We start from the raw sequence: 27,621 nt of genomic DNA, 5'->3' as shown, positions 1-27,621 counted from the left end.
CCTTCTCACCTCTTACACTCTCCTGTTGGTCAGCTAGGCAGTCCATAGTAGTGATGGGCCTGAAGGAGTGGAAGAGGGTAGGCAAGCTACCACACCACCAAGAAAATGGTGGAGCTTTGCCTGGTCTCCGCTATCTGGTGTTTGGGTGGAGCTGAGGCACTAATAAACCACCTGCTGTTTCTTTTTCCTATTTTCCACTTTGAGAGTCTGTCATTTTGCCAATTCAGCACAAAGTTGCAGGTTTTGTTGATAGGGTAACCCTCAGCCCATGGATACCAACCTTCCCGTGTAGTGATCACCAGCTGGGATTGTTAGTTTCTAGCCTCACTGTGATTTATTGTTAATAGTAACGTGTGCATTGCATGAAAATGTGCATCCTTGTGGGTACATCCATGTGTACATTTCAGCCCTTAGTATGTACATGTAGATTTAACCACTTCAAGTCCAGACACTTTCACCCCCTTCCTGTCCAGACCAGTTTTCAGCGCTATCGCACTTTGAGTGACAATTGCGCAGTCATGCAACACTGTACCCATATGAATTTTTTAGCATTTTTTTGAGACCGATAAAACTATTTTTTGGTGGTATTTATTCACCGCTGGGATTTTTAATTTTTTGCTATATGAATGAAAAAATCCAAACATTTTGAAAAAAGTGTTTTTCTTATAAAATTTTGCAAATAAATAATCTTTCTTCATAAATCTTGGCCAAAATTTATTCATCTATCTTTTTAGTGAAAAAAAAAAACCCAAATTAGTTTAGAACTAAAAATTAGAATTTTTCAAAAAAAGTTTTACATTTTTATTTTATTTTTTTATTTATTATTTTTTAACATACTGTCACCCTAGCAATACACTGTCACCATAGTGACACTGTACTTGTGGGGGGTGATGAAGATATATATATATTTTTTTACACTGATTGCTTTTACACCCATAAAGGCTGTAAAAGCAATCATTTCTCCTCTCTGGCTGCATTCTTGCAGCCGTTGACAAATACTGTGGGAGCTGTGATTGGTCACAGCTTGTCACATGGTACAAGGCTGTTGTGAATAGCTTTGTACCATGTGACCTCTGTGATCTTTCACAGATTTCACAAGTAGTAAGCAATGATGTCAGGAAGTGACATCTTGCTTACTACTATTCATGTGATCACTGATTGGCCAATCAGTGATCACATGATCAGGACCTCACACAGAGGTCCTGTACAGCAGTCGGTGTTCCACTGTGCCCGGCCCGTAGGACACAGCGGGTACCGGATCGCGGTGCCGCACGCTCCTAGGGAGTGCGCACAGGCAGGGAAGCGGGGAGGACGTTTATAAACAGCCACCTGCCCTGCACTGCTCCTGTCCAGCCATTTATATACACGGGCCAGACGGGAAGTGGTTAAAGAGTAACTCCTACCTGTTTCAGCTCCGAAGAAAAATCTGTTTGTTGCGCTGTGTCCTTGGATACAGATTCTGAACAGGAGGGACTGCATAGACTATAATTAGCTAATGCACTCTTTGTGTTCTATAGAGAAAAGTTGCAGTGTCTGCATCGTTTTAGAGTATCTCACAAAAAATGACATTCTTATCGCAGGGGATGCCTAAAATCAGACTTCTACTTTAGTGAAGAGTTCTGGGAACGTCGGTGAGCCAATCACACAAGAAGGAACTGACATTTCTGGGGGGGGGGGGGTAGTCAGTACACCAACAGTGTACAAAACATCTCCAGGTTGCCATATTGAAATAATTTTTACGGAAAATTACGGCTTTTGGAGACCGAAAAGGAAAAGTATTTTTTAATAACTTTCAATTACAACATGGCTTGTGCAGCAATTGTATATGATATCATTTTTTTTTTTTTCATTTGCTATACATTTTTATGTGAAAGTGGAGTGAACCTTTAAAAGAAGTATGGGGTGTGGTTTTTTTTTTTTCTTTTTTTTTTTCATTTTCAACTCATACTTACCTAGGTCTATACTTACCTAGGTCTATGCAGTATCAGTCTGATGCTGTATATGTCCCCCTCCGGCTCTTAAGTGTGCGAACTCAGCGATCACATGACCACATGAGTTCTCACTGCGCGGAGAGCTGTCTGCTCTATCGCCCCAACCCCCTTACACCCCCCCCCCCCCCCCCCCCCCGGTCTAAAAGAGCCATCAGCATGAGACATAAAACTGCTTGAATCACCCAGCAATCGATTTGTGTCCTCAGAATACTTACATAAAGATACCCTGGGCTCCAGGTGGGTCTTACAGATCATCCACGAGCTGTGGGTACAAACCTACTGAGGTCTGTTCCTGCTTTAGTTATCCAGATACAAACAGACAGACTGCACTTACTGTAGGCTGTTTTTTTTTTTTGGGGGGGGGGGTTCTTTTGCAAAGAATTTTATTATAGAATAGGTAACAGCAGAGAATCAGTCGAAAACAGATACATTGACCGACAGGAATGAAACATACAAGGGATTCGATGAGTAATACAGAATATGTACTGATGAAAATAAACTGCGTACACAAGTGCCGTATGTACAATAATAAAAAAAAAAGGGAAAAACACAATAAATTGCAAAAATGATGGAGATTTAGAGAACAATGACATAAACTCTAAGAAAAAATTGTCACTATATCAGCATACAGAAGGCGGGTAAGATGGGAAATGGATTCAAAAAAGAGGGATTTGTGAAAAGAGATTCACAGAAAAGCGGCTACATAATGAATAGAACGTGACACTCAGAAAATTTCCAAAAATTATGCTTTATTACACATATATAGATATGACATATGGGCATATGCCCTGGTTTACCATCACCTCAGTATGAGACAATAACACACAGACCTAAAACCATATAAAATGACATCAAGACCGGTCTAAATGCATGTGCAACAGAAAGAATGACTTCAAGAGTCTAATACCTCTGCAGCGCAAGCACATAGGTGAACACTTCCATGGGGAGGTGTATCCAAAAATTGTACCATAAGTATACCATAATATTGAATATATAATAAATGACAATATCATTCTGGTGAATCCCAATAAGGGAATCCAAAAATTATACTATGGATATATATATATATCACATGTATGCAAGGCAGCAGCACAAAAAGCGTGAAGAAGAGAACAATAGGCCTAGGGCCTGTATGGAAAAAGACATAAATGTCCAATATATGATACAATGCATTCCTGTGCCAGCACACGTGGTTGGGGCCCATTCATCTGTAATATGAACAGCTGTATCTCAGAGCTTTTGAATGAAAATAAGCCCCAATTATTCCCAGGATGGGAGAAAAGATGCAAATAGCAACACTCTGCTTGAAATGGTGTCTTCACCACTGTTTGTGGACTACACACCACCTTTTGTAGAAAAAACAACAAGACATATCCCAAGGTATCTTCTGCTTGTAGAAATATATATGGTGTTATATCTTGTGTCCTACATAAAGCACCATGATGTCCCCATCCTGTAGTAAAACAAATAATGTGGGAAGTCACTGACAGAGCTTACACTCAATAAGATATGTAGGTCATATTGATCACAGAGGACCATATATCTAATGTCCCGCAACCATCCACTCACCACCTGTGCTGTGGAAAATGAGAATAAAAGAAATGTCCTTCATGGATATTGCCATACACGGCCACAGAGACCAGGGAGCCACCGCTGACATCCACCGACATACCGCGAAATGTATGAAAGGCTTTAATAGATTGAGATATATATAATTCATGATCCATGTGATCAATATATATATCGGTAAATAATATTCAGCCTCTCCCCTCATTGTTGACTCCAGCCGTCTGTTTTCTTTTAATTTTATTAAGACCAGTAGCTGTGCTAAGTATTTAGCCTCCCCCCCTTGTTCTCTCCCATTAGAATAATTGCAGGTCATCCTCTTTTGCATAAATGGGTGGGTTCTTACCCACTATAAATAGGATATTGAAATGCAGTTATCTCATTGGTCCTGACGAAGCTGAGTGAGATACGCCCATCGGCGAAACGCGTTGATGTCATACGTCAGTTACGTCACTTCCGGTCATGCGCACTAGGTGGAACGCACGCTGGTCCATGAGGAGGAAGCCATCTTCACATGCCATGAGGCAAGCGTGAGCAGCACAAGCGCCAAGAGGGGGCTGGAGCCCGCGGTATGTCGGTGGATGTCAGCGGTGGCTCCCTGGTCTCTGTGGCCGTGTATGGCAATATCCATGAAGGACATTTCTTTTATTCTCATTTTCCACAGCACAGGTGGTGAGTGGATGGTTGCGGGACATTAGATATATGGTCCTCTGTGATCTATATGATCTATATATCTTACTGAGTGTAAGCTCTGTCAGTGACTTCCCACATTATTTGTTTTACTACAGGATGGGGACATCATGGTGCTTTATGTAGGACACAAGATATAACACCATATATATTTCTACAAGCAGAAGATACCTTGGGATATGTCTTGTTGTTTTTTCTACAAAAGGTGGTGTGTAGTCCACAAACAGTGGTGAAGACACCATTTCAAGCAGAGTGTTGCTATTTGCATCTTTTCTCCCATCCTGGGAATAATTGGGGCTTATTTTCATTCAAAAGCTCTGAGATACAGCTGTTCATATTACAGATGAATGGGCCCCAACCACGTGTGCTGGCACAGGAATGCATTGTATCATATATTGGACATTTATGTCTTTTTCCATACAGGCCCTAGGCCTATTGTTCTCTTCTTCACGCTTTTTGTGCTGCTGCCTTGCATACATGTGATATATATATATATCCATAGTATAATTTTTGGATTCCCTTATTGGGATTCACCAGAATGATATTGTCATTTATTATATATTCAATATTATGGTATACTTATGGTACAATTTTTGGATACACCTCCTCATGGAAGTGTTCACCTATGTGCTTGCGCTGCAGAGGTATTAGACTCTTGAAGTCATTTTTTCTGTTGCACATGCATTTAGACCGGTCTTGATGTCATTTTATATGGTTTTAGGTCTGTGTGTTATTGTCTCATACTGAGGTGATGGTAAACCAGGGCATATGCCCATATGTCATATCTATATATGTGTAATAAAGCATAATTTTTGGAAATTTTCTGAGTGTCACGTTCTATTCATTATGTAGCCGCTTTTCTGTGAATCTCTTTTCACAAATCCCTCTTTTTTGAATGCCTCTTTTGGCTACTGAATAGAAACCAAATATTGGGTGACATGATAACTTAACTGATAACCTCTTAACAATTACCTTTAGTATAAGATGGGAAATGGAGCCTCTCTGAATACAGATAGGTACTCCACACGCAGGGCTCTCAAAGGAGTCCAGCATATGGATGTAGTATTGCTGGTACGGCACTCAAAGCAGAAATCACATTTTGGGGGGGTTTTAATTTGATACCCAACAAACTTTATTGCAAGTAGTGCAGACCAGGGCATAGTTCTACATCCGGCTGTCGTAGTGAGGGTTAGGTAGCCCAGGTTTTAATTTGCGAAGCAAAGTCAGAGCAGAGAGAACATTTGATGGCATCAGTTTTCAACCTTGCATCCCGGTTGCAGAGTCACTCTATCCAGTACATTGTCTCATTACAGGCCCTGGATGATTTAGAGTGTCAGAGCACGCCGCCATCAGAGCAAGGCCGGTTGGAACTGGAGCAGAAAATCGAGGAAGCCAGAGAGAGTATTCGTAAAGCAGAGGTAAGTGAGCGCAGTTCGAAGTTCGTTCGCTTTTTGTGCGATTCGCTCTGCATTATATATTGAATACATCTGCATTTCATTGATATTTGTACCAAGACTCTCAACTTCTATGTAGTGTGAGGTTTTCAGCTTTCCAAGCAACAATTGAGAAGACGTTACTAAGATTGCACTATCTACTAATTAGTTTTAAAGTGTTACTAAACCCACAACAGTACAATCAGTCTGTATATGCAGTAAAGCGTGCTTGTTATACTCATTGTGGAACCTGAGGGGTTAATCCTCTGCATTGTGTAAAAAGGCTGTTTGATCCTGACTTCTCTGATCCTCCCCTTCTTTTTATTGTCCCCAATCCATTTGCCATAGTACAGAGCAGCAGTGGCAAGTCTGCACATGCTCTATTTGGTGTATCATGCTAAAGAGTTTTTTGGGGGAGGAGGGGAAGGTGCATATGATCGGCACAGGGTCAATTGACACTGTCCAAACAGACAGTCAGGGGTCATGCAGTCTCATAGGACAGTCCGAGGAGAATGAAAACTCCCCCTACAAGATTAACCAGTGCCCAGCCAGAGACTGACGTCACAAGACTGCTTTATAGTTTGATGAGAAAAAGTATTTACCAGTTTATATTTACTAAACTAATTGCCATTTCCATATTCTGTGTATATAATGAATGCAGGGTCCTGGGAGACCAGATATAGTGAATGCAGGGTCCTGGAAGATCAGATATAGTGAATGCAGGGTCTGGGAAGACCAGATATAGTGAATGCAGGGTCCGGGGAGACCAGATACAGTGAATGCGGGGTCCGGGGAGACCAGATACAGTGAATGCAGGGTCCTGGAAGATCAGATATACTGAATGCGGGGTCTGGGAAGACCAGATATAGTGAATGCAGGGTCCGGGGAGACAAGATATAGTGAATGCGGGGTCCGGGGAGACCAGATACAGTGAATGCGGGGTCCTGGGTTTAGTAACAGTTTGAAAATCTCTTTCCTTTAGGCTTGGTTCACACCTATGCATTTTGCTTTTGATCTGTTTCTGCGGTGCTTTTTCGGTACATATTTAATTTTTGCACCTGTGTTTTTATTGCATTTTTCACGCTTTTTTGATGCAGTTTTTATACTTTTTTTGGAGGGGGGCCAATTTGGTATTGAGCAGATTAAAAAAACACATAAAAAAACTCCTTGTCTGTTGAACCAAAAATTCACCGTTTTACATTTAAAAAAAAGTCCCTGACCCTTTCCAAAAATGCAGAAGCTGAAAAAAAGCATAGATGTTGGATGTGTCCCATAGGAAACCATGTTAAATGGACTGTAGTGCGTTTCTGCAAAAAGCACAGGTGTGACTATGGCTGTGCAGCAATGCACATTACAATGTAAGCCAGCCTTTTTTGGCATTTTGTATAGAGTAAGGGAGAGTTGTAACCCCTGTCAGGTTTTTTGGTTTTGTTTTGTTTGTTTTTTTGTTTTTTTCCAATCCATCTGTGTTCCATTGGGGAGATCTCCCTTCACTTCCTGTCCCGTAGCCAAAGTAGGAAGTGAGAGGAAATACCTTCAAAATAAGGAGAATCCCGGGATGTCACCAGAACTAGTGTCCCCATTGGAAGACTTCTCTTCCAGGGGCGGACTGACCATTTGGAAACTCAGGCACTGCCCGAGGGCCCGGGGTCAGTAGGGGGCCCCATGATATGCCCCTGGTACCTTTTTCATAGGCTTTTTTGAGTTTGGGCAAGGACACAGGGGCCCCATGATCCCCTATTGCCTGGGGGCCCCATGAGTTGTCAGTCCGCCCCTCTTCTATTACTTTTCTGGGGACAACCCAAAATTTTGGATTTTCTTTCACTTTTGATGGTAATGGTAAACAGGACAAATAGGGAGGGTGAATCTCGAAAACGGAGGAACAGACAGCAATAAAAACAGCCAGGTGTTCTAATCCCACTAGAGTCTATCCAAAACTTAAAAAAGAAAGTTTTGCTTTACTCACTTCCCCAGGAAGCGCTGCCGGAGCGGGTGGACGTTTCTAAACCTCCCCCCGCATCCCATGCCTGTGCGTGCTCCCTGGGAGCGGGCGGCACCGCGATCGATGCCCGCTGTGTTCGTACGGGACCTCTATGTGAGGTGCCGATTCATGTGATCACTGATTGACCAATCAGTGATCACATGAATAGTAGTAAGCTTCCTGACATCATTGCTTACTACTTGTGAAATCTGTGAATGATCACAATTATTAATATTCACAACAGCCTTGTGCCATGTGACAAGCTGTGACCAATCACAGCTTTCACAGTATTTCTCAATGTCTGCAGGAATGCAGACAGAGAGAAGGAGAAATGATTGCTTTTACAGTCTTTATGGGTGTAAAAGCAATCAGTGTAAAAAAAAAGAAAAAAATCTTCATCATCCTCCACTATGATAACACTGTACTGCTAGGGTGAAATAATAATATAAAAATGTAAAGAAACATTTTTGAAAAATTATAATTTTTGGTTGTAAGCTAATTTTGGTTATTGTTTTTTTTACTAAAAAGATAGCTGAATGCATTTGGCCTAGATTTATGAAAATTATTTATTTGCAAAATTTTAAAAGAAAACCCTTTTTTTTTTTTTTTTTCAAACGTTTTGGACTTTTTCATTTATATAAAAAATAAAAATCCCAGTGGTGAATAAATACCACCAAAATAAAGTTTTATCTGTCTCAAAAAAATGCAAAAAAATTCATATTAGTACAGTATTGCATGACCGCGCAATTGTCATTCAACGTGTGATAGCACTGAAAGCGGAAAATTGGCCTGGACTGGAAGGGGGTTAAAGTGTCCGGACATGAAGTGGTTAAGGAACACTTTAACCCCTTGGCCCTTTAAGGGTTTCAAAAGCCGGAGGGGTTGTCACGGCGGTCACATGATCGGGAGAGGTCCCGATCGAAAGAGGAGATCAGGACCTTTACGTGAGTACCGGACATGTGCGCTGGGAGCAGGCAGGGCGTTTGCTCTCAGCATGTATGTTTTTGTTAATTGGACGCAAATGTGCGGCTGCTCAGTGTCTAGGCCCAGACGCCGGGAGGCCGCACATTTGCGTGCGGCCGGCGTGAGGAGGTTAAACATTTTAGTGCAATACATTTCTATAGCACAACGTACAAACTTGCAGTGGGTTGTGCTGCACTGACATGTTGTGGGGCACTGCCGAAAAATGGCAGCATTTTATGTCGTTATGTTGGTGTGTGTTGTGCCACAACACAGGTCTGTTGGAGTGCTGTTGAGAATGAATGGCACCACATTGCACTAATGCTTTTAACATGTGTTGCTGCCATTGTGTGAACAAGACAAAGAAGGTAGGGAGCATTAAACTGCTTCACCGTGCCAGAGCATCTTTAGCTTTCATTCAGGAGAATAAAGAATCAGAGACTTTTTTAATTGATTTTTTTCCCAGCCACGAAGAAGTTAAACGTGTAGCAATTCACTTTGGAGCAAGTAGGTCTAATGAAAATCAATATCTGCTTTTTAAGTTTTTTCAGCATTCCAACCATTTGCTTCATATTATAGCGTGATCTTCTGTCTGCAATTTTATCCGGGTAATAATTTCTGTATTGTGTGTGGCCTCCCCCGACCCAGAGAGCCATAAAGGTTTTTATTAGGAGAGGCTCACTGTATAGCATTGCAGCAGTGTGATAACAAAGCTTCGCCTTCTAATTTATGGCCCAAGCCAGTTTCTGATTATTCTACTTGCAGCTTTTGTTATGTTTGTTGTGTTGAGACACACAGAGATCCCGCCATCCGCCTTCCTGCTTACATGCGTCTCCTCCTGCTGCACTTTAATTAAGATTTAATTAGCATTGTTACAAATAGAAGTAATTATAACCTCCTGCTGCAAACATATTCATTTGGAAGAGAGTTGCAGCTGCTTCAATGGCCTTTGTGCATACGCTGGCCGTGGTATCTGCGCTTTTCCTTCAAGAGGACCTGTTTTGCATGATTTGAGGAATAACAGTGTTGTACTACCTTTATCTGGGGCTGTACTTCTCATTCAATTGTAAGGCATATAGTTACATAGTTAGTCTGGCTGAAAAGACAAAAGTCCATCCAGTTCAACCATAGAAAAAAAAAAAAAGTTATAATCCTCTACCCACAGTTGATCCAGAGGAAGGCAAAAAAATCTAGCAAAGCATGATCCAATTTGCTCTTGCTGGGAGAAAAATTCCTTCCTGATCCCCCGAGAGGCAATCAGATATTCCCTGGATCAACTTTACCTATAAATGGTATATCCAATTATATTCTGTGTATCCAAGAAAGAATCCAGGACTTTTTTGAAGCAATCCACTGAGCTGGCCAGCATCAACTTTTGAGGGATTCTATTCCACATTTTCACAGCTCTCACTGTGAAGAAACCTTTCTGTGTTTGGAGATTACATTTTTTTTCCTCCAGACGTAAAGAGTGCCCCCTTGTCCTCTGTGATGACCTCAGGGTGAATAACTCTACACCGAGTTCACTATATGAACCACTGATGTATTTATACATGGAGATCATATCCCCCCTTATGTATTATAGTTGGAGATCATATCCCCCTTATGTATTATACATGGAGATCATATCCCCCTTATGTATTATACATGGTGATCATATCCCCCCTTATGTATTATACATGGAGATCATATCCCCTTATGTATTATACATGGAGATCATATCCCCCCTTATGTATTATACATGGTGATCATATCCCCCCTTATGTATTATACATGGAGATCATATCCCCCCTTATGTATTATACATGGAGATCATATCCCCCTTATGTATTATACATGGAGATCGTATCCCCCCTTATGTATTATACATGGAGATTATATCCCCCCTTATGTATTATACATGGAGATCACATCCTCCCTTATGTATTATACATGGTGATCACATCCCCCCTTATGTATTATACATGGAGATCACATCCCCCCTTATGTATTATACATGGAGATCATATCCCCCCTTATGTATTATACATGGAGATCACATCCCCCCTTATGTATTATACATGGTGATCACATCCCCCCTTATGTATTATACATGGAGATCACATCCCCCCTTATGTATTATACATGGTGATCACATCCCCCCTTATGTATTATACATGGAGATCACATCCCCCCTTATGTATTATACATGGTGATCATATCCCCCCTTATGTATTATACATGGAGATTATATCCCCCCTTATGTATTATACATGGTGATCATATCCCCCTTATGTATTATACATGGAGATCATATCCCCCCTTATGTATTATACATGGAGATCATATCCCCCCTTATGTATTATACATGGAGATCATATCCCCCCTTATGTATTATACATGGAGATCATATCCCCCCTTATGTATTATATGTGGAGATCATATCCCCCCTTATGTATTATACATGGAGATCATATCCCCCCCTTATGTATTATACATGGAGATCATATCCCCCCCTTATGTATTATACATGGAGATCATATCCCCCCTTATGTATTATACATGGTGATCATATCCCCCCTTATGTATTATACATGGAGATCATATCCCCCCCTTATGTATTATACATGGAGGTCATATCCCCCCTTATGTACTATACATGTTGATCATATCCCCCCTTAATCTCCTCTTCTCAAGAGAGAATAAATTCAGTTCCTCTAACTTTCCTCATAGCCGATATCTCTTATTTTGTTCACCTGCTGCATGTTTTTGGCATGTACCCTCACCCCTATACCGTGAACAAAATTAAAGACGATAGTCATGTGAAAAAATAAGTACACCCTAAGGAGTGTTTCTCAACCTTTTTTCAGCTAAGGCACCCTTTAAAATTATGGACAGTCCCAAGGCACCCCATTATAAAATGTGAAAAACTATTCTAATAGGTTTATATAACACAGCAACATCCACACATGTAGGACACCCAACATTAGGCAATTTATTCTTCCAGAGCAAACACACTTTTGCACACTGATACTGACTAGTATTCCATTGTTTCTCGTCTCCTTCTGGTTTTCTCCATCACTGAGCTAATGTGACTCCAGCACTGATAGAAAGGGGCAAGGATGCTGTGCAGGCAGCTGACATCCTCCTTATCAACTGATGATGTCATTGATTGTCAGGACGCCGGCGGCTAGAAGGCTGTAATGGTGCACAATGAAAACCTGTGGCTTTGTGTAACTAAAAGGCAGGCTTGTTCCACAAACTGCCTTGTATACAAGTTTTGGGCAATTTTTAGACCTCTTGCCAAGGCACCCCTGAAGAAACCTCAAGGCACCCCAGGGTTCCTGGGCACCCTGGTTGAGGAAGGAAATTGTTGACTTCAACATATTTGAAAAGGCAAACAGTAGATTTTCAGTACTGGCCATAGTAACAGTAGACTTGTTTGGTGGAAATCAAAGACAGCCTTTCAGGAGAACCTCATACCAAATGTGAAGCATGGTGGTGTTAAGGTTAATGTGTGGGGTTGCTTTGCTGTTTCAGGCCCAAGCAGCGTGCATCGAGTCAACTGTGAATTGAGTGGTGGTGTTGCCATTATGATCAATTTTGTATACTGCAGTTTGTCATTTCACAGGCATGCAGAAATTTAAGGCTTGACATGTTTGGTATCTATTTACTCGAAGTAACCTCATCATTTATATTTTACTCTAAAATCAGGTGTTATGTTTGTTTGCATTAAAATTCATTTTAGTGTATTTTTCCTGAAAAAAAACATTTGATAGACAGTTGGGCAAATATCCTTCAACAATCAGAATGGGAACTGTCACATATTTAACCCCTTGATGCCGGCCATGCGTTAAGGCCCACCCGCCGTGCAGCCGCATATGTTAAAACAACTTACCACGCTGAGAGCGCGCTTCCAGCATGGTAGCCGGCGGGGATGGGCAAGCTCCCGATTCATATTTGTGATCAGGAACTTTCTGATCATGTGACTGCTGAGGTCACATGACCCAAACACGTGCCTCCGCCTCCCGGCTTTTAGAACTCTTAAAGGGCCAGGAGGTGGTCAGTGTGAAGGGTTATGCTATACAGACCCTGCTTTATGAAAATATATCATTGATTGGGGGTTTAAAGTCATTTTCTAGTAAAAACTGCAGGTTTTAACGTGTAAAATTTTAAAAGTTGGTCCAGTAGAAAAGTGGTTACAGTGTGTTTCTGCTTTTGCAGCCTACATCAGATTTGTTATTTTGTCCCCATTCACATAACTTAAAAAATATGTTAGCTTGCCATTTTTCAGCCTTTTTTACATGGGGCAGTTACATCCATGCCCCGTGCCGGGCCGTGCTTTACCGGCATGTACACAGGTGTTGCATGCATCCTCATACCGGCAATCCCATACATGTCTGTAGTTCTGTTGAGACACAGCGGCTGTGTCCATGTATTTGCTGTGCCCCAATGGACATGAATGGGATTACCACCACGGTAGACACCCAACATCCCCATGTCTGTTAAACACGGCCCTGCACGGATGTAATCGCCCTGTGTGATCAAGGCCATAGATGCTCTATTCCAGACCCTCCAGCAAGAAAAGTCCTATATTAGGTCCCTTTGTTTAGGAGAGGGGCTTGACAGCTGTGTTATTTATTTATTTCAGGTACTTATATAGCGCCGTCAATTTACGCAGCGCTTTACGTATTGTACATTCACATCGGTCCCTAACCCTCAAGGGGCGTACAATCTAAGGTCCCTAACTCACATTCATACATACACATACTAGGGACAATTTAGACAGGAGCCAATTCACCTACCAGCATGTCTTTGGAGTATGGGAGGAAACCGGAGTACCCGGAGGAAACCCACGCAGGCACAGGGAGAACATGCAAACTCCAGGCAGGTGGTGCCGTGGTTGGGATTTGAATCAACGACCCGAGTACTGCCAGGCGGAAGTGCTAACCATTTACCACTGTGCTGCCCATGTAAGGTGTTCTCTCTCTGTATAGATGGCTCAATATTTACTTTTTGGGATGTTACACAGTTGTTCTGTTTATTTTATGTGGTTGGTGAAGCTTTTTTTTCATGGCATTTCATTGTTACTGTCGCATGCTACTAAATAAAAATTATGAAAAAAAACATCCAGTGTGCATGAGGCCTTAAGGAAAGTATCTGTATGGATTATGTATAGAGAATATGGATCTGGTTTAGTGTCACTTTAAGGCCTCCTATATATAGTTACATAGTTAGTCTGGCTGAAAAAAGACAAAAGTCCATCCAGTTCAACTGTAGAAAAAAAAATCAAAAATAAATATATCATGAAGGTTCGCCATCACTGCTTTACAGTTTGGTCTCATGTATTGCCCAGTACCAGCACCCTTCAGTCCCTACCAGCATGTCTTTGGAGTGTGGGAGGAAACCGGAGTACCCGGAGGAAACCTGCACAGGGAGAACATGCAAACTCCAGGCAGGTGGTGCTGTTGCTGGGATTCGAACCAACAACCCGAGTACTGCCAGGCGGAAGTGCTAACCATTTAGCCACTGTGTTGCCCCCATAATCAAACATGTTTGTAGCTTCTATACAATTCTTTCATATAAAGTTTAACTAAATTTGAACACCATCTGTCCTAACAAAGGGTTAGTGTTGTAGAGGCTGGGCTTCTTGCATTGTATGTTAATGAGGACAGACCTGGGACAGGCTCACTCTAACATTGTTGAAAAAAACTTGACAGCCACCTACTGAGAAACCTTTAAGAGGTAAGAAATGTTTTAACCAGTTGAGCTCCGGAATGTTTTACCCCCTTCATGACCAGAGCATTTTGTTTGCTATTCAGCACTGCGCTATATTAACTGGCAATTGTCACGCAGCACTGTACCCAAATTACATTTCTATCATTTATTGTCACACAAATAGAGCTTTCTTTTGGTGGCATTTGATCTCCTTTGGGTTTTTTATGTTTTGAGATATAAAGGGAAAAAAGACTATACGTTTTGAAAACAATATTTCCTACTTTCTGTTATAAAACATATTCAATAAAAAAAATCGAAATTCTTTATAAATTTAGGCCAAAATGTATTCTGCCTCATGTCTTTTGTAAAAATAAAACCCCAATGAGTGTATATTAATTGGTATGTGTGAAATATCGCATCTACAATCAATGGTATATTTACTGGAATTTATACAGCTTATGACACTACTAGTAATGGTGGTGATCAGTGACTTATAGTGGAGCTGTGAGTGTGGCGGGCAATATGGCGCTAGCTGACAGTGAAGTACACAAACTGATACTGACATCTGTAGTTACACTAATACACTGTCACTGTTCTGATGACACTGGGGAAAAAAAGAAGGCTTTGGCCGCACACTGGAGGTATGAAGAAAAAAGTGAAGATTGTTTATTGATCCATAAAAGGACACAAATAGCACCAGGACAATGCTAGCTGTTAACGCATTTCACACGATCACGTGCTTAGTCATTACTGATGACACTGGCTGGGAAGGGGTTAATAATCTAGGGGCCATCAAAGGGTTAACTGTGTGCCTAACAATGTGTAATGTGTTTTATTAGTGCTGCTTTTAATTTACAGTATGGCTGTTTATTCTCCCTGTTTTGCACGGAGAAGAAACAGCCTGGTCTGCTGTTCCTTGTACATGGAGTTCTGTGTTTTGTAAACACAGAGCTCTGTGTTTTGTAAAGAGGGAGCTCTGTGTTTTGTAAACAGGGGAGCTCTGCGTTTTGTAAACAGGGGAGCTCTGCGTTTTGTAAACAGGGGAGCTCTGCGTTTTGTAAACAGGGGAGCTCTGCGTTTTGTAAACAGGGGAGCTCTGCGTTTTGCAAACACGGAGCTCTGTGTGTAATTGGCCACAGCTGATCAGCTGACTTCAGCTAAAATCACTGCCGCTGTGTCCAATCACAGAGTGGGTCAGCAGGGGGCGCGCTCATGCGTGCCCCGAACCCGGAAGAAGAATCGCAACGTACAGGTATGTCACCCAACCTGGAGCTGCCACCCGCTCGCAGTAGAACTACTGTATGAGGGTGGCAAGCTTTTTAAAAAAAGGTTTTTTAGACATTCTCTATGAAAAGTAATATATAACAAACCTGTAGTGGGGCTTTCTCATATATGACTGCAAAAGTGAAAACACGCATTAACCCTAGGTTCACATCTGTGCAGGTGGTGCCGCTGCGGATCCGCACGGAAATCCGTGCAGCCGCACCACCCGCTCTGGTTCCTCCCCATTTCTTTTATCGGCATGTTGGAAAATTTGTGAAAAATTACCGATTTTCGAAATCGTTGGTGGCACCATCAGATTACAGAACAAACGTTTTCGATTTTCGATCGAAAAAGTGTTCGCAATTCTACCCATGTATGGCCTGCTTTAGGCTAGGTTCACACCTATGCAGGTTGCGTTTGAGTCTTTTCAGTATTGCGTTTTGCGTTGTGTTTTGCGTTTTTGCCATGTTTTTGATGCGTTTTGCGCGGGGGGGATTTTCTTGTTGCTAGGCAGATTTCAAAAGCAAATCGCATCAAAAATGCAACAAAAAATGCAGCAGTGCTCTGTGTGTATTTGGCCACAGCCGATCAGCTGACTTCAGCCAAAATCATCGCTGCTGTGTCCAATCAGAGAGCAGGTCGGCAGGGGGCGCGCTCATGCGGGTTGCGTTTAAGCCTTTTCAGCATTGCATTGTGTTGTGCGTTTTTGCTGTGTTTCTGACGTGGTTTGCAGGGGGGGGGGTTCTTGTTGCTAGGCAGATTTCAAATGCAAAACGCATCAAAAATCCGGCAAAAAACGCACTACATGCTTTTCTGCAGTGTTTCCATTGAAGTCTATAGAACCAAAAACGCAACTTTTTGTGTTCAAAAAAGTCCCTGACCCTTTCCAAAAAACGCACCGGGTGAAAACGCAGAGATGTGAACCTGTCCCAGAGGAAATCATGTTAAATGCACTGTACTGTGTTTCTGCAAAACGCTGCAGAAAGTGCTTAGGTATGAACCTAGGTTCACGCGTATGCAGTTTGCATTTGATGCATTTCTGCAGTGCCTTTTGTGTATTTTGCACATGCCTTTTTGACACGGTTTTGCCCCATTTGTGATGCATTTTGTGGGGGGGTTTTTCCAACTTGTTGCTGGGCAGATTAAAACACACTTTTCTGAAGCGTCTCCATTGAAGTCTATAGAACCAAAAACGCAACTTTTTGTGTTTAAAAAAAAGTCTCTGACCCTTTCCAAAAAACGCACCGGGTGAAAACGCAGGGATGTGAACCTGTTCGATAGAAAATCATATTAAATTGGCTGCACTGCGTTTCGGCAAAACGCTTAGGTGTGAACTTAAGGTTAGGCTAGGTTCACACCTATGCAGTTTGCGTTTGATCCGTTTCTGAGGTGCATTTTGTGTTTTTTGACACGGTTTTGATGCATTTGTGATGCATTTTGCGGGGTTTTTTTCCAACTTGTTGCTGGGCAGATTAAAGAGCATCAAAAATGCACTACATGCTTTTCTGAAGCATCTACAGAACCAAAAACGCAACTTTTTGTGTTTTAAAAAAGTCCCTGACCCTTTCCAAAAACGTTCCAGGTGAAAACGCAGAGATGTGAACCTGCCCCATAGAAGATCATGTTAAATGGACTGTACTGCGTTTCTGCAAAACGCTGCAGAAAACGCTTAGATGTGACCCTGGGGTTAGGCTAGGTTCACACCTATGCAGTTTGTGTTTGATCTGTTTCTGTGGTGTGTTTTGCATTTTTAGCACATGCGTTTTTGACACGGTTTTGCTGCATTTTATCTGTCCCTGACCCTTTCCAAAAAATGTATTGGGTGAAAACACAGGGATGTGAACCTGTCCCATAGGAAATCATGTTAAATGGACTGCTGTGCATTTCTGCAAAATGCAATTGAAAACGTATGAACCTAGACTCAGAGGGTTGTCTATTACCGCTCCCCATAGCTGGATGAAGCTCCAGAGGAAATGAGGAAAGGTGAGCATGTACTACGGGGGAGGGGGGCTTCAAAGGTTACCTATCACTGTTCACTTTAAGGCCACATGCACACTGGGTGTTTATCCCCTGTGCATCCAATCCCTGCGGTTTCCTGTTTATCCCCTGTGCATCCAATCCCTGCGGTTTCCTGTTTATCCCCTGTGCATCCAATCCCTGCTGTTTCCTGTTTATCCCCTGTGCATCCAATCCCTGCGGTTTCCTGTTTATCCCCTGTGCATCCAATCCCTGCGGTTTCCTGTTTATCCCCTGTGCATCCAATCCCTGCGGTTTCCTGTTTATCCCCTGTGCATCCAGTCCCTGCGTTTTCCTGTTTATCCCCTGTGCATCCAATCCCTGCGTTTTCCTGTTTATCCCCTGTGCATCCAATCCCTGCGTTTTCCTGTTTATCCCCTGTGCATCCAATCCCTGCGTTTTCCTGTTTATCCCCTGTGCATCCAATCCCTGCGTTTTCCTGTTTATCCCTTGTGCATCCAATCCCTGCGTTTTCCTGTTTATACCTTGTGCATCCAATCCCTGCGTTTTCCTGTTTATCCCCTGTGCATCCAGTCCCTGCGTTTTCCTGTTTATCCCCTGTGCATCCAATCCCTGCGTTTTCCTGTTTATCCCCTGTGCATCCAATCCCTGCGAGGCAAAGGTGAAGCCTCCAGCCCAGCAGCTTGCAGCCTGTCATGTATGATACTTCCCGTCTGGATGTGTTCAGGGACATGCGCCCAAAACGCCTCTTTGAATTACATTTTACAATCCAGAATACACAGAATCTATTGAGTGTTGCATTTTGTGAATTGTAAATCCCATTTGCAGAGTAATTACCTGGAAGGAAGGTTACTTGTCACCACAATCTCAATAAAGTAGTCATTTGGGAAGCTTCCTTTTTGTCTCTTTAATTTTCTTTCTTTTCTTTTTTTTTCTTGTTTTTTTGTTTTGTTTTGTTTTGTTTTTTTTGTTTTTTTCTTTGCTTTTTAATACCAGGCCGGCTTATAATATTGTCTTCCTTTGTGTGTGTCGGATACTCTTAACCTTTGACTTTTAAAAACACTTAAAGGAGAACTCCCAGCTGTGAGAGGTAGAAGTCCATTTCTCTGTAGGATGAGTCCTCTGGGCACAATGCACCGGGTTTAATTAATATATTAAGATAAGTGCACCCCTGGGTGTGGAGGGGTTACCCAGCATGCTCAGTCCTCTCGGAGTAATCATGTGGAGCCTGAAATCGCGTCGTCCATTGTAATCACGCTCTCCGTGTGGTTTCTGGTCTATGGGAGTTTGGGAACTCATTACTTCAGGTGGCACTGCCTCCTATGAGAAACGGGAAGGGCGCTTTAAACTGCATGTAAACCCCAACAATTAACTATTTTTTTTAACAACTACGTTGCTTACTATTGTGCCTTGTATGCAAAGGTTTGACCAAGTTTGAACTTCTTTTATTTGATCTTTTAGCCCTGTTTCACACTGATCAGTAGACGTCTTCAGCCCTGGTTCACACTGATCAGTAGACGTCTTCAGCCCTGGTTCACACTGATCAGTAGACGTCTTCAGCCCTGGTTCACACTGATCAGTAGACGTCTTCAGCCCTGGTTCACACTGATCAGTAGACTTCTTCAGCCCTGGTTCACACTGATCAGTAGACTTCTTCAGCCCTGGTTCACACTGATCAGTAGACCTCTTCAGCCCTGGTTCACGCTGATCAGTAGACTTCTTCAGCCCTGGTTCACGCTGATCAGTAGACTTCTTCAGCCCTGGTTCACACTGATCACTAGACTTCTTCAGCCCTGATTCACACTGTTCAGTAGACTTCTTCAGCCCTGGTTCACACTGATCACTAGACTTCTTCAGCCCTGGTTCACACTGATCACTAGACTTCTTCAGCCCTGGTTCACACTGATCACTAGACTTCTTCAGCCCTGGTTCACACTGATCGGTAGACTTCTTCAGCCCTGGTTCACACTGATCAGTAGACGTCTTCAGCCCTGGTTCACACTGATCAGTAGACTTCTTCAGCCCTGGTTCACACTGATCAGTAGACGTCTTCAGCCCTGGTTCACACTGATCAGTAGACGTCTTCAGCCCTGGTTCACACTGATCAGTAGACGTCTTCAGCCCTGGTTCACACTGATCAGTAGACTTCTTCAGCCCTGGTTCACACTGATCAGTAGACTTCTTCAGCCCTGGTTCACACTGATCAGTAGACCTCTTCAGCCCTGGTTCACGCTGATCAGTAGACTTCTTCAGCCCTGGTTCACGCTGATCAGTAGACTTCTTCAGCCCTGGTTCACAGTGATCACTAGACTTCTTCAGCCCTGGTTCACAGTGATCACTAGACTTCTTCAGCCCTGATTCACACTGTTCAGTAGACTTCTTCAGCCCTGGTTCACACTGATCACTAGACTTCTTCAGCCCTGGTTCACACTGATCACTAGACTTCTTCAGCCCTGGTTCACACTGATCGGTAGACTTCTTCAGCCCTGGTTCACACTGATCAGTAGACGTCTTCAGCCCTGGTTCACACTGATCAGTAGACGTCTTCAGCCCTGGTTCACACTGATCAGTAGACTTCTTCAGCCCTGATCAATAGACTTCTTTAGCCCTGGTTTGCACTGATCAGTAGACGTCTTCAGCCCCGGTACGCACTGATCAGTAGACATCTTCAGTCCTGGTTCACACTGATGCGGTGGGGAATTTGCAGTGTTTTCAGTGTGCATTTCGCACTGCATCAGAATCGCACCCCGTTCCCTCTTAGATTGTAAGCTCCAAGGATCAGGCCCTCCTCTTGTATTGAACTGTATTGTTGCTGTATTGTCTCCCGTTATATTGTAAAGTGCTCAGCAAACTGTTGGCGCTATATAAATCCTGTATAATAATATTTAGGGTGTATCCTGAAATACAGTGCTATTCCACAGTCTCCATTCACAGGATCTATGAATGGAAGACTACAAGTCCCACATGTCACTATGCCAGACGGACTCCTGAATCTCAATGGAGCACAAATGTGGTGATGACACTGCACTTGTAGTCCATTGTTTACTTTCTCCACCCCTAGAACCAAACATCTGTACCTCTGTACAAACCTGGGGCTGGAAGGAATGGTCAGCTGGAGCATATCACCCGAGATCCTCTGGTCGCAATTGCAGTGGTTTGCAGGCTGCTAGGCAAAGAATTAATAAATGCATATGTTTCTTTTAGCAATATGGACGTATCTATTACTTTTTAACAAAAGGTGACATATGCCAAGTTTTGGCTGGAGTTGTGCTTCTCCTTCACAGCATCTAGTTGGACTGACATGTTCATGCCATGTGTAGGATTACATAGATGAGCAGGCAGTGTCCTCCTGACACCTGTAAGTTCATCTTCATGCTTGGTTAGACAAGTGAGTTTTTTCCCAGGGAAACCTTCTCACCTTTTAACCCTCCTGAATTATCCAGCAATTAGGCGCTATCCCATGGAGTGCGGTACTTGGGTAGGGGTGGAGGGTTAGGTTTCTCCTTTGTTGGTGTAACACTTGTATCGATTTGCATGTGTATTTGTTGCTAGTTCAATTTCTGTGGCCATTAAACATACATTACATGTCTGTTTAAGCTCCGATTTCCTCCCACACTACAAAGACATGCTGGTAGGTTGGCTAAGTTAGGGACTTTAGATTGTACGCCCCTTGAGGGTTAGAGACTGATGTGAATGTAATATATATATATCTATATATATATATATATATATATATATATATAGATAGATAGATCTGCATAAATTGATGGCGCTATAGAAGTACCTGTATTAAATAATAATACAAGCAGCGGGAAGGGATGTTCCCCACTATATCAAACCACCCCCCCCCCCCACCCCCTTCCCCAACGTGATGGGCTTTGATGTGATGACCTGACATCTCTGACGGTTTACTTGGAAGTAAACAGTGCCATTTAAAAAAAAAAATAATAATTAAACGCAGATCTTGGTGTTCACACTTGAGAGATTTGTAGCTTGACGCTCGAAGCTCCAAAAATGCTCAAACTTAAAAAAAATATATATTTTTATATATATATATATATATATATATATATATATATATATATAAATAAAATTGTTGTCTAAGGTGCCTGTTTGTGTGATCAGATGTGAACAGACACCATAGAGAACAGTTGATTTTTTTAAGTTTGAGCGTTTTTGGAGCTCCAAGCTACAAATTGCTCAAGTGTGAATCCAGCCTTGGTGTAGAGGAGGGATTTGGGGTCTTTTGGGGACCCCTAAAGAGTACCTGTCACGTGCGTATTGCTATCACATGCCTATTGCTGTCAAAGGGATGTTTATATTCCTTGTGACATCAATAAAGTGATAAAAAAAAATGAAAGTAACAGCGTACAAATAAAATAGCGTCCCACACATGTGAGGTATCACCAGAAATGTCAGATCATGAGTAGTTCTAGCAGCAGACCTTGTAAATCAAAAGTAGTAACCTGTAAAGGCTTTTAAAGCATTGCTTATGGATAGTAAAATTTACAAAATTTTTATATATTACAAAAAAATTGGGTTATGTATTTATTTTTTTGGCATTAAAATTAAAATAAATATTTTTTTTTCCCCAAAACATGCTATCACGTGCCTATTGCTGTCACAAGGCTGTTTACATTCCTTGTGACAGCAATAAAGTGATAAAAAAAATGAAAGCAACAGCGTACAAATAAAATAGCGTCCCAGACATGTGAGGTATCACCAGAAATGTCAGATCATGAGTAGTAGTTCTAGCAGCAGACCTCCTTGTAAATCAAAAGTAGTAACCTGTAAAGGCTTTTAAAGCATTGCTTATGGATAGTAAAATTTACAACGTTTTTATATATTACAAAAAAATTGGGTTATGTAGTTATTTTTTTTGGCATTAAAATTCAAATAAATGTTTTTTTTTTCCCCAAAACGTGCTATCACGTGCCTATTGCTGTCACAAGGATGTTTACATTGTGACAGCAATAAAGTGATCAAAAAAAAATGAAAGCAACAGCGTACAAATGAAATGGCGTCCCACACATGAGGTATCACCAGAAACGTCAGATCAAGAATAGTAGTTCTAGCACCAGACCTCCTTGTAAATCAAAAGTAGTAACCTGTAAAGGCTTTTAAAGCATTGCCTGTGGATAATCAAATTTACGTTTTTATATTTTACAAAAAAATTGGGTTATGTATTTTTTTTTGGCATTAAAATTCAAATAAGTAAATTTTTTTCCAAAAAAAATGTGTTTGAAAAAAAGTTGCGGAAATACTGTGTGACATAAAATATTACAAAACCCACCAATTTTTTTCTTTAGGGCCTCTACTTTAAAAAAAATTCTATAATGTTTTCTAGCAAAAAATACTGATTGTTCAATGTCAACAAAAAGTGCCAGGAAAGGCCTGGACTGGAGGTGGTTAAAAGTTGAAGTAGTCCTAATATATATTTGTTAATATATTGTTATTATAATACTTTATTGTTCATAATGGGTATATTAATCTTATAATGTTCTTATAGTAGTTTTGAGTTGGGTACATGGAGACTTCGGTAACACTATGGTATGACCTTACCAATTTTTCCTCCTCCGACGTTTCACTCATTTGGATCTCCAAGCTACAAATTGCTCAAGTGTGAATCCAGCCTTGGTGCAGAGGAGGGATTTGGGGTCTTATAGACCTCTAAAGAGTACCTGTCAAGTGCCTATTGCTATCACATGCCTTTTGCTGTCACAAGGATGTTTACATTCCTTGTGGCAGCAATAAAGTGATCAAAAAAAATGAAAGCAACAGCGTACAAATGAAAAAGCGTCCCAGACATGTGAGGTATCACCAGAAACATCAGATCAAGAATAGTAGTTCTAGCACCAGACCTCCTTGTAAATCAAAAGTAGTAACCTATAAAGGCTTTTAAAGCATTGCCTGTGGATAATCAAATTTACATTTTTATATTTTACAAAAAAATTGGGTTATGTATTTTTTTGAGGCATTAAAATTCAAACAAGTATATTTTTTCCCCAAAAAAATTGTGTTTGAAAAAAAGTTGCACAAATACCGTGTGACATAAAATATTACAAAACCCACCAATTTTTTTCTCTAGGGCCTCTACTTTAAAAAAAAAAATTCTATAATGTTTTCTAGCAAAAAATACTGATTGTTCAATGTGAACAAAAAGTGCCTGAAAAGGCCTGGACTGGAGGTGGTTAAAAGTTGAAGTAGTCATAATACATATTTGTTAATATATTGTTATTATACTTTATTGTTCATAATGGGTATATTAATCTCATAATGGTCTTTTAGTAGTTTTGAGTTGGGTACATGGAGACTTCGGTAACACTATGGTATGATCTTACCAATTTTTCCTCCTCCGACGTTTCACTCATTTGGATCTCCAAGTTACAAATTGCTCAAGTGTGAATCCAGCCTTGGTGTAGAGGAGGGATTTGGGGTCTTATAGACCCCGAAAGAGTACCTGTCACGTGCCTATTGCTATCACATGCCTATTGCTGTCACAAGGATGTTTACATTCCTTGTGACAGCAATAAAGTGATCAAAAAAAATGAAAGCAACAGCGTACAAATAGCGTCCCACACATGTGAGGTATCACCAGAAACGTCAGATCAAGAATAGTAGTTCTCAGGGGTGGACTGACAACTCATGGGGCCCCCGGGCAATAGGGGATCATGGGGCCCCTGTGTCCTTGCCCAAACTCAAAAAAGCCTATGGAAAAGGTACCAGGGGCATCTCATGGGGCCCCCTACTGACCCCGGGCCCTCGGGCAGTGCCCGAGTTTCCAAATGGTCAGTCCGCCCCTGGTAGTTCTAGCACCAGACCTCCTTGTAAATCAAAAGTAGTAACCTATAAAGGCTTTTAAAGCATTGCCTGTGGATAATCAAATTTACGTTTTTATATTTTACAAAAAAATTGGGTTATGTATTTTTTTGGGGCATTAAAATTCAAATAAGTATATTTTTTTCCCAAAAAAATTGTGTTTGAAAAACTGTTGCGCAAATACTGTGTGACATAAAATATTACAAAACCCACAAATATTTTTCTCTAGGGCCTCTATATTAAAAAAAATTATATAATGATTTCTAGCAAAACATACTGATTGTTACATGTGAATAAAAAGTGCCAGGAAAGGCCGGGACTGGAGGTGGTTAAATTTTGAAGTAGTCATAATACATATTTGTTAATATATTGTTCTTATAATACTTTATTATTCATAATGGGTATATTATTCTCATAATGTTCTCATAGTAGTTTTGAGTTGGGTACATGGAGACTTCGGTACCACTATGGTATGACCTTACCAATTTTCCTCCTCCGACGTTTCACTCATTTGAGTTCAGCATGTCTGCCCAGGGCTCCCTGAATGGCATAAATCTTTATAGAATGTCTCATCTCTGGTGCCCATGTGAGCAGACATTAGCATGTTTGTCTACAAAGCTAAAGTGTCTGTGATGGATTTTTCTGCATGAACAGCGCTGGCTGAAATTGCACCATCAGCGGAGTTCAGGACAGACTGCAGACAGCGTTTTTATGTCATCTTCCATTCTTTAACCTCCCGATTGTGTCGGTGTTGCTTCAGGGCAATCATCGGTCCGGCTACATCTGCTGTTTTTATTTCCTGTAAAATACTGGAGAAGCAAAAATACAGATTTACAAGTTGATAAAAAATTACAAATATTTTCAGATTCCAAACCCCTTATTTAGCTAAAAAAAATCTCTTCTGCTGATCTCTTATTAAAGTGAACTTTTCATTTCTCTGTGCAAGGCAAAGCACAGGTTCACTTCAAGGCACTCAAAAAATGAATAGCACATTAAAGGAATAAAGCAGCTGTTGCTGCAATGCTTAAAATGATTACAAAGGAAGCATTCTTATTTTAAAAAACCAAAAAAATGGTAAATAGTGTCATACTTATCTGCTCTGTGCAATTATTTTGCACAGAGCAGTCCCAATCCTCCTCTTCTGGGGTCCACCCCCCCCCCCTGCACTCCTGGCCCCTCCTCCCTGCCGAGTGACCCCATGGCGAGCTGCTTGCTATGGGGGCACTCATACATATCTTTTTTTTTTTTCCATAACGTTTATTGGAGAAACAAAAAACAATACAAGTATATAGCATAAAGGAGATATTGTAGGAACAAGCTTTTAGGCTATACAATTAGTCCAAAACACTCAATCAATATATAAGGTGGAGAGAGGATGTAGACTGCAAGAAATTACATCCAGACTAGAGGAAGAGCAAAACCAGACCAAGATTTGGGTGTAGGGAACAGCATAAGACTCATACATATCTGCTTCTGAGCCGACTCCGTGTGTCCATTTACACACAGAGCGTGGCTCTGCCCTGCCCCCTGCTCTTTCCTCACTGGCTGTGATTGACAGCAGCAATAGACAATGCTTTCCGCTGCTGCCTGTCTGTCCAATGAGGAGAGAGAGAGCCGAGAGAACATGCGCTGTCATGGACCACCTCACCGCCCCCCCACAAATTACTTTTATTAATGAATACAGAACTGCACAGCGGACTGCTGGTCTCCCCATGGCCAAGCACCAGCACTATCTCCATTCAATCACTGAGAGTGAAAGGAAACCCCTGTGTGAGATGACAGTTGCTGGAGTTGTAACTTACACAGAGCTATGGACGTTCCATGTGACAGCCCTGTCATGTGGCCAAGTCACATGTTCCTCTATACCCGGAAGTACAGGGTATTTCTTTAAGCTCCCGGGACTAAGAGTGGTGGAGAACAAAGAAAAGGTAAGTATATACTGCTGGTGTGGAGGATGGGGGGTACAAAGCCTAGCCCAGGTTTGATTTAAAATGAATTGTGAATGGCCGTTCTGAGTTAAAGATCTTTGTACTTAATAAGCCTGCAGGTATAATTTCTCTAGTTTGGGTTTGTTTGTTGTCCACAGCCAAGTGATAAATATTCAGATACCTTTGTTACAATACAAGACCAACCTAAATTTTTCTTCTTTCTTCTGGTTATCCAACAGATTATAAAGCTGAAGGCAGAAGCTCGCCTGGATCTCTTACGGCAGATTGGGGTGTCTGTGGACACGTGGTTAAAGAGCGCCATGAACCAGGTGATGGAAGAACTGGAGAACGAGCGATGGGCCAGCCTTCCAACGATGATCAATAATGGATCTTCGCACTTGGTAAAGTCACCTGACTTCCTGAATTTTGAAAAAATTACGTTTTTATTTTTTTAAAAAATCTGCAAGGTAAGGGCATAATGTGCTAGTATTCATCGCATACTAGCACATGATGCAAAACTTTAATACGAAGCCCTCCAGTGGCACGCTTTCACCACTGTAGAGGCTTCCATCATCACCCGGTTTTCCTTCCGGGTTCACGAGCTCTGGCCATCTGGCTGAGCAGCGATGAGTCTCGGGACATAGCTACAGGGAAGGGGGAAATTTAGTGACTGTCGGGGAAGCCTTCCTTCACCACTTGGGGAGTCATGCTACAAGTGAGCCTTAGAGTCTCCTAGATGCTAGATCCGTCAGTAAAATGCAATGAGAATCCATGCTGAAGGACTGCTAAGAGTAGAGATTGACACACAGGGGATTTTACAGTGTGAGCAGACACAGACTTAAGTGGAACAGTCACTGCCCAAGCAGAGCCTCCACCTATGACAAGCCGGTACAGCTGCCCCCATGTACGTATATACAGTGGGGCAAAAAAGTATTTAGTCAGCCACCAATTGTGCAAGTTCTCCCACTTAAAAAGATGAGAGAAGCCTGTAATTGGCATCATAGGTAGACCTCAACTATGAGAGACAAAATGAGAAAAAAAATCCAGACAATCACATTGGCTGATTTGGAAAGAATTTATTTGCAAATTATGGTGGAAAATAAGTATTTGGTCAATATCAAAAGTTCATCTCAATACTTTGTTATATATCCTTTGTTGGCAATGACAGAGGTCAAACGTTTCCTGTAAGTCTTCACAAGGTTGGCACACACTGTTGCTGGTATGTTGGCCCATTCCTCCATGCAGATCTCCTCTAGAGCAGTGATGTTTTGGGGCTGTCGCTGGGCAACACGGACTTTCAACTCCCTCCAAAGGTTTTC

At 41.6% G+C, this 27,621-nt stretch overlaps 1 protein-coding gene across 4 annotated transcripts in view; it reads left to right on the top strand.

The window, feature by feature from the left end:
- The window catches only part of FCHSD2 (FCH and double SH3 domains 2), a 376,810-nt gene that overhangs the window by 305,109 nt on the left and 44,080 nt on the right, over positions 1–27,621 (top strand). For all 4 annotated transcript variants that reach the window (XM_089678013.1, XM_089678011.1, XM_089678012.1 and 1 more), the window contains 2 exons: positions 5,561–5,665; positions 26,542–26,703. In XM_089678013.1, the coding sequence (XP_089534139.1) occupies positions 5,561–5,665; positions 26,542–26,703 (267 nt within the window). The remainder of the gene's footprint in view (positions 1–5,560; positions 5,666–26,541; positions 26,704–27,621) is intronic.

This window comes from Staurois parvus, unplaced genomic scaffold (assembly GCF_062004578.1).
Source record: "Staurois parvus isolate SC_StPar_1 unplaced genomic scaffold, SC_StPar_1.0 ptg000196l, whole genome shotgun sequence".
Lineage (NCBI taxonomy): Eukaryota > Metazoa > Chordata > Amphibia > Anura > Ranidae > Staurois > Staurois parvus.
This window is presented reverse-complemented; position numbering and strand designations above follow the sequence as displayed.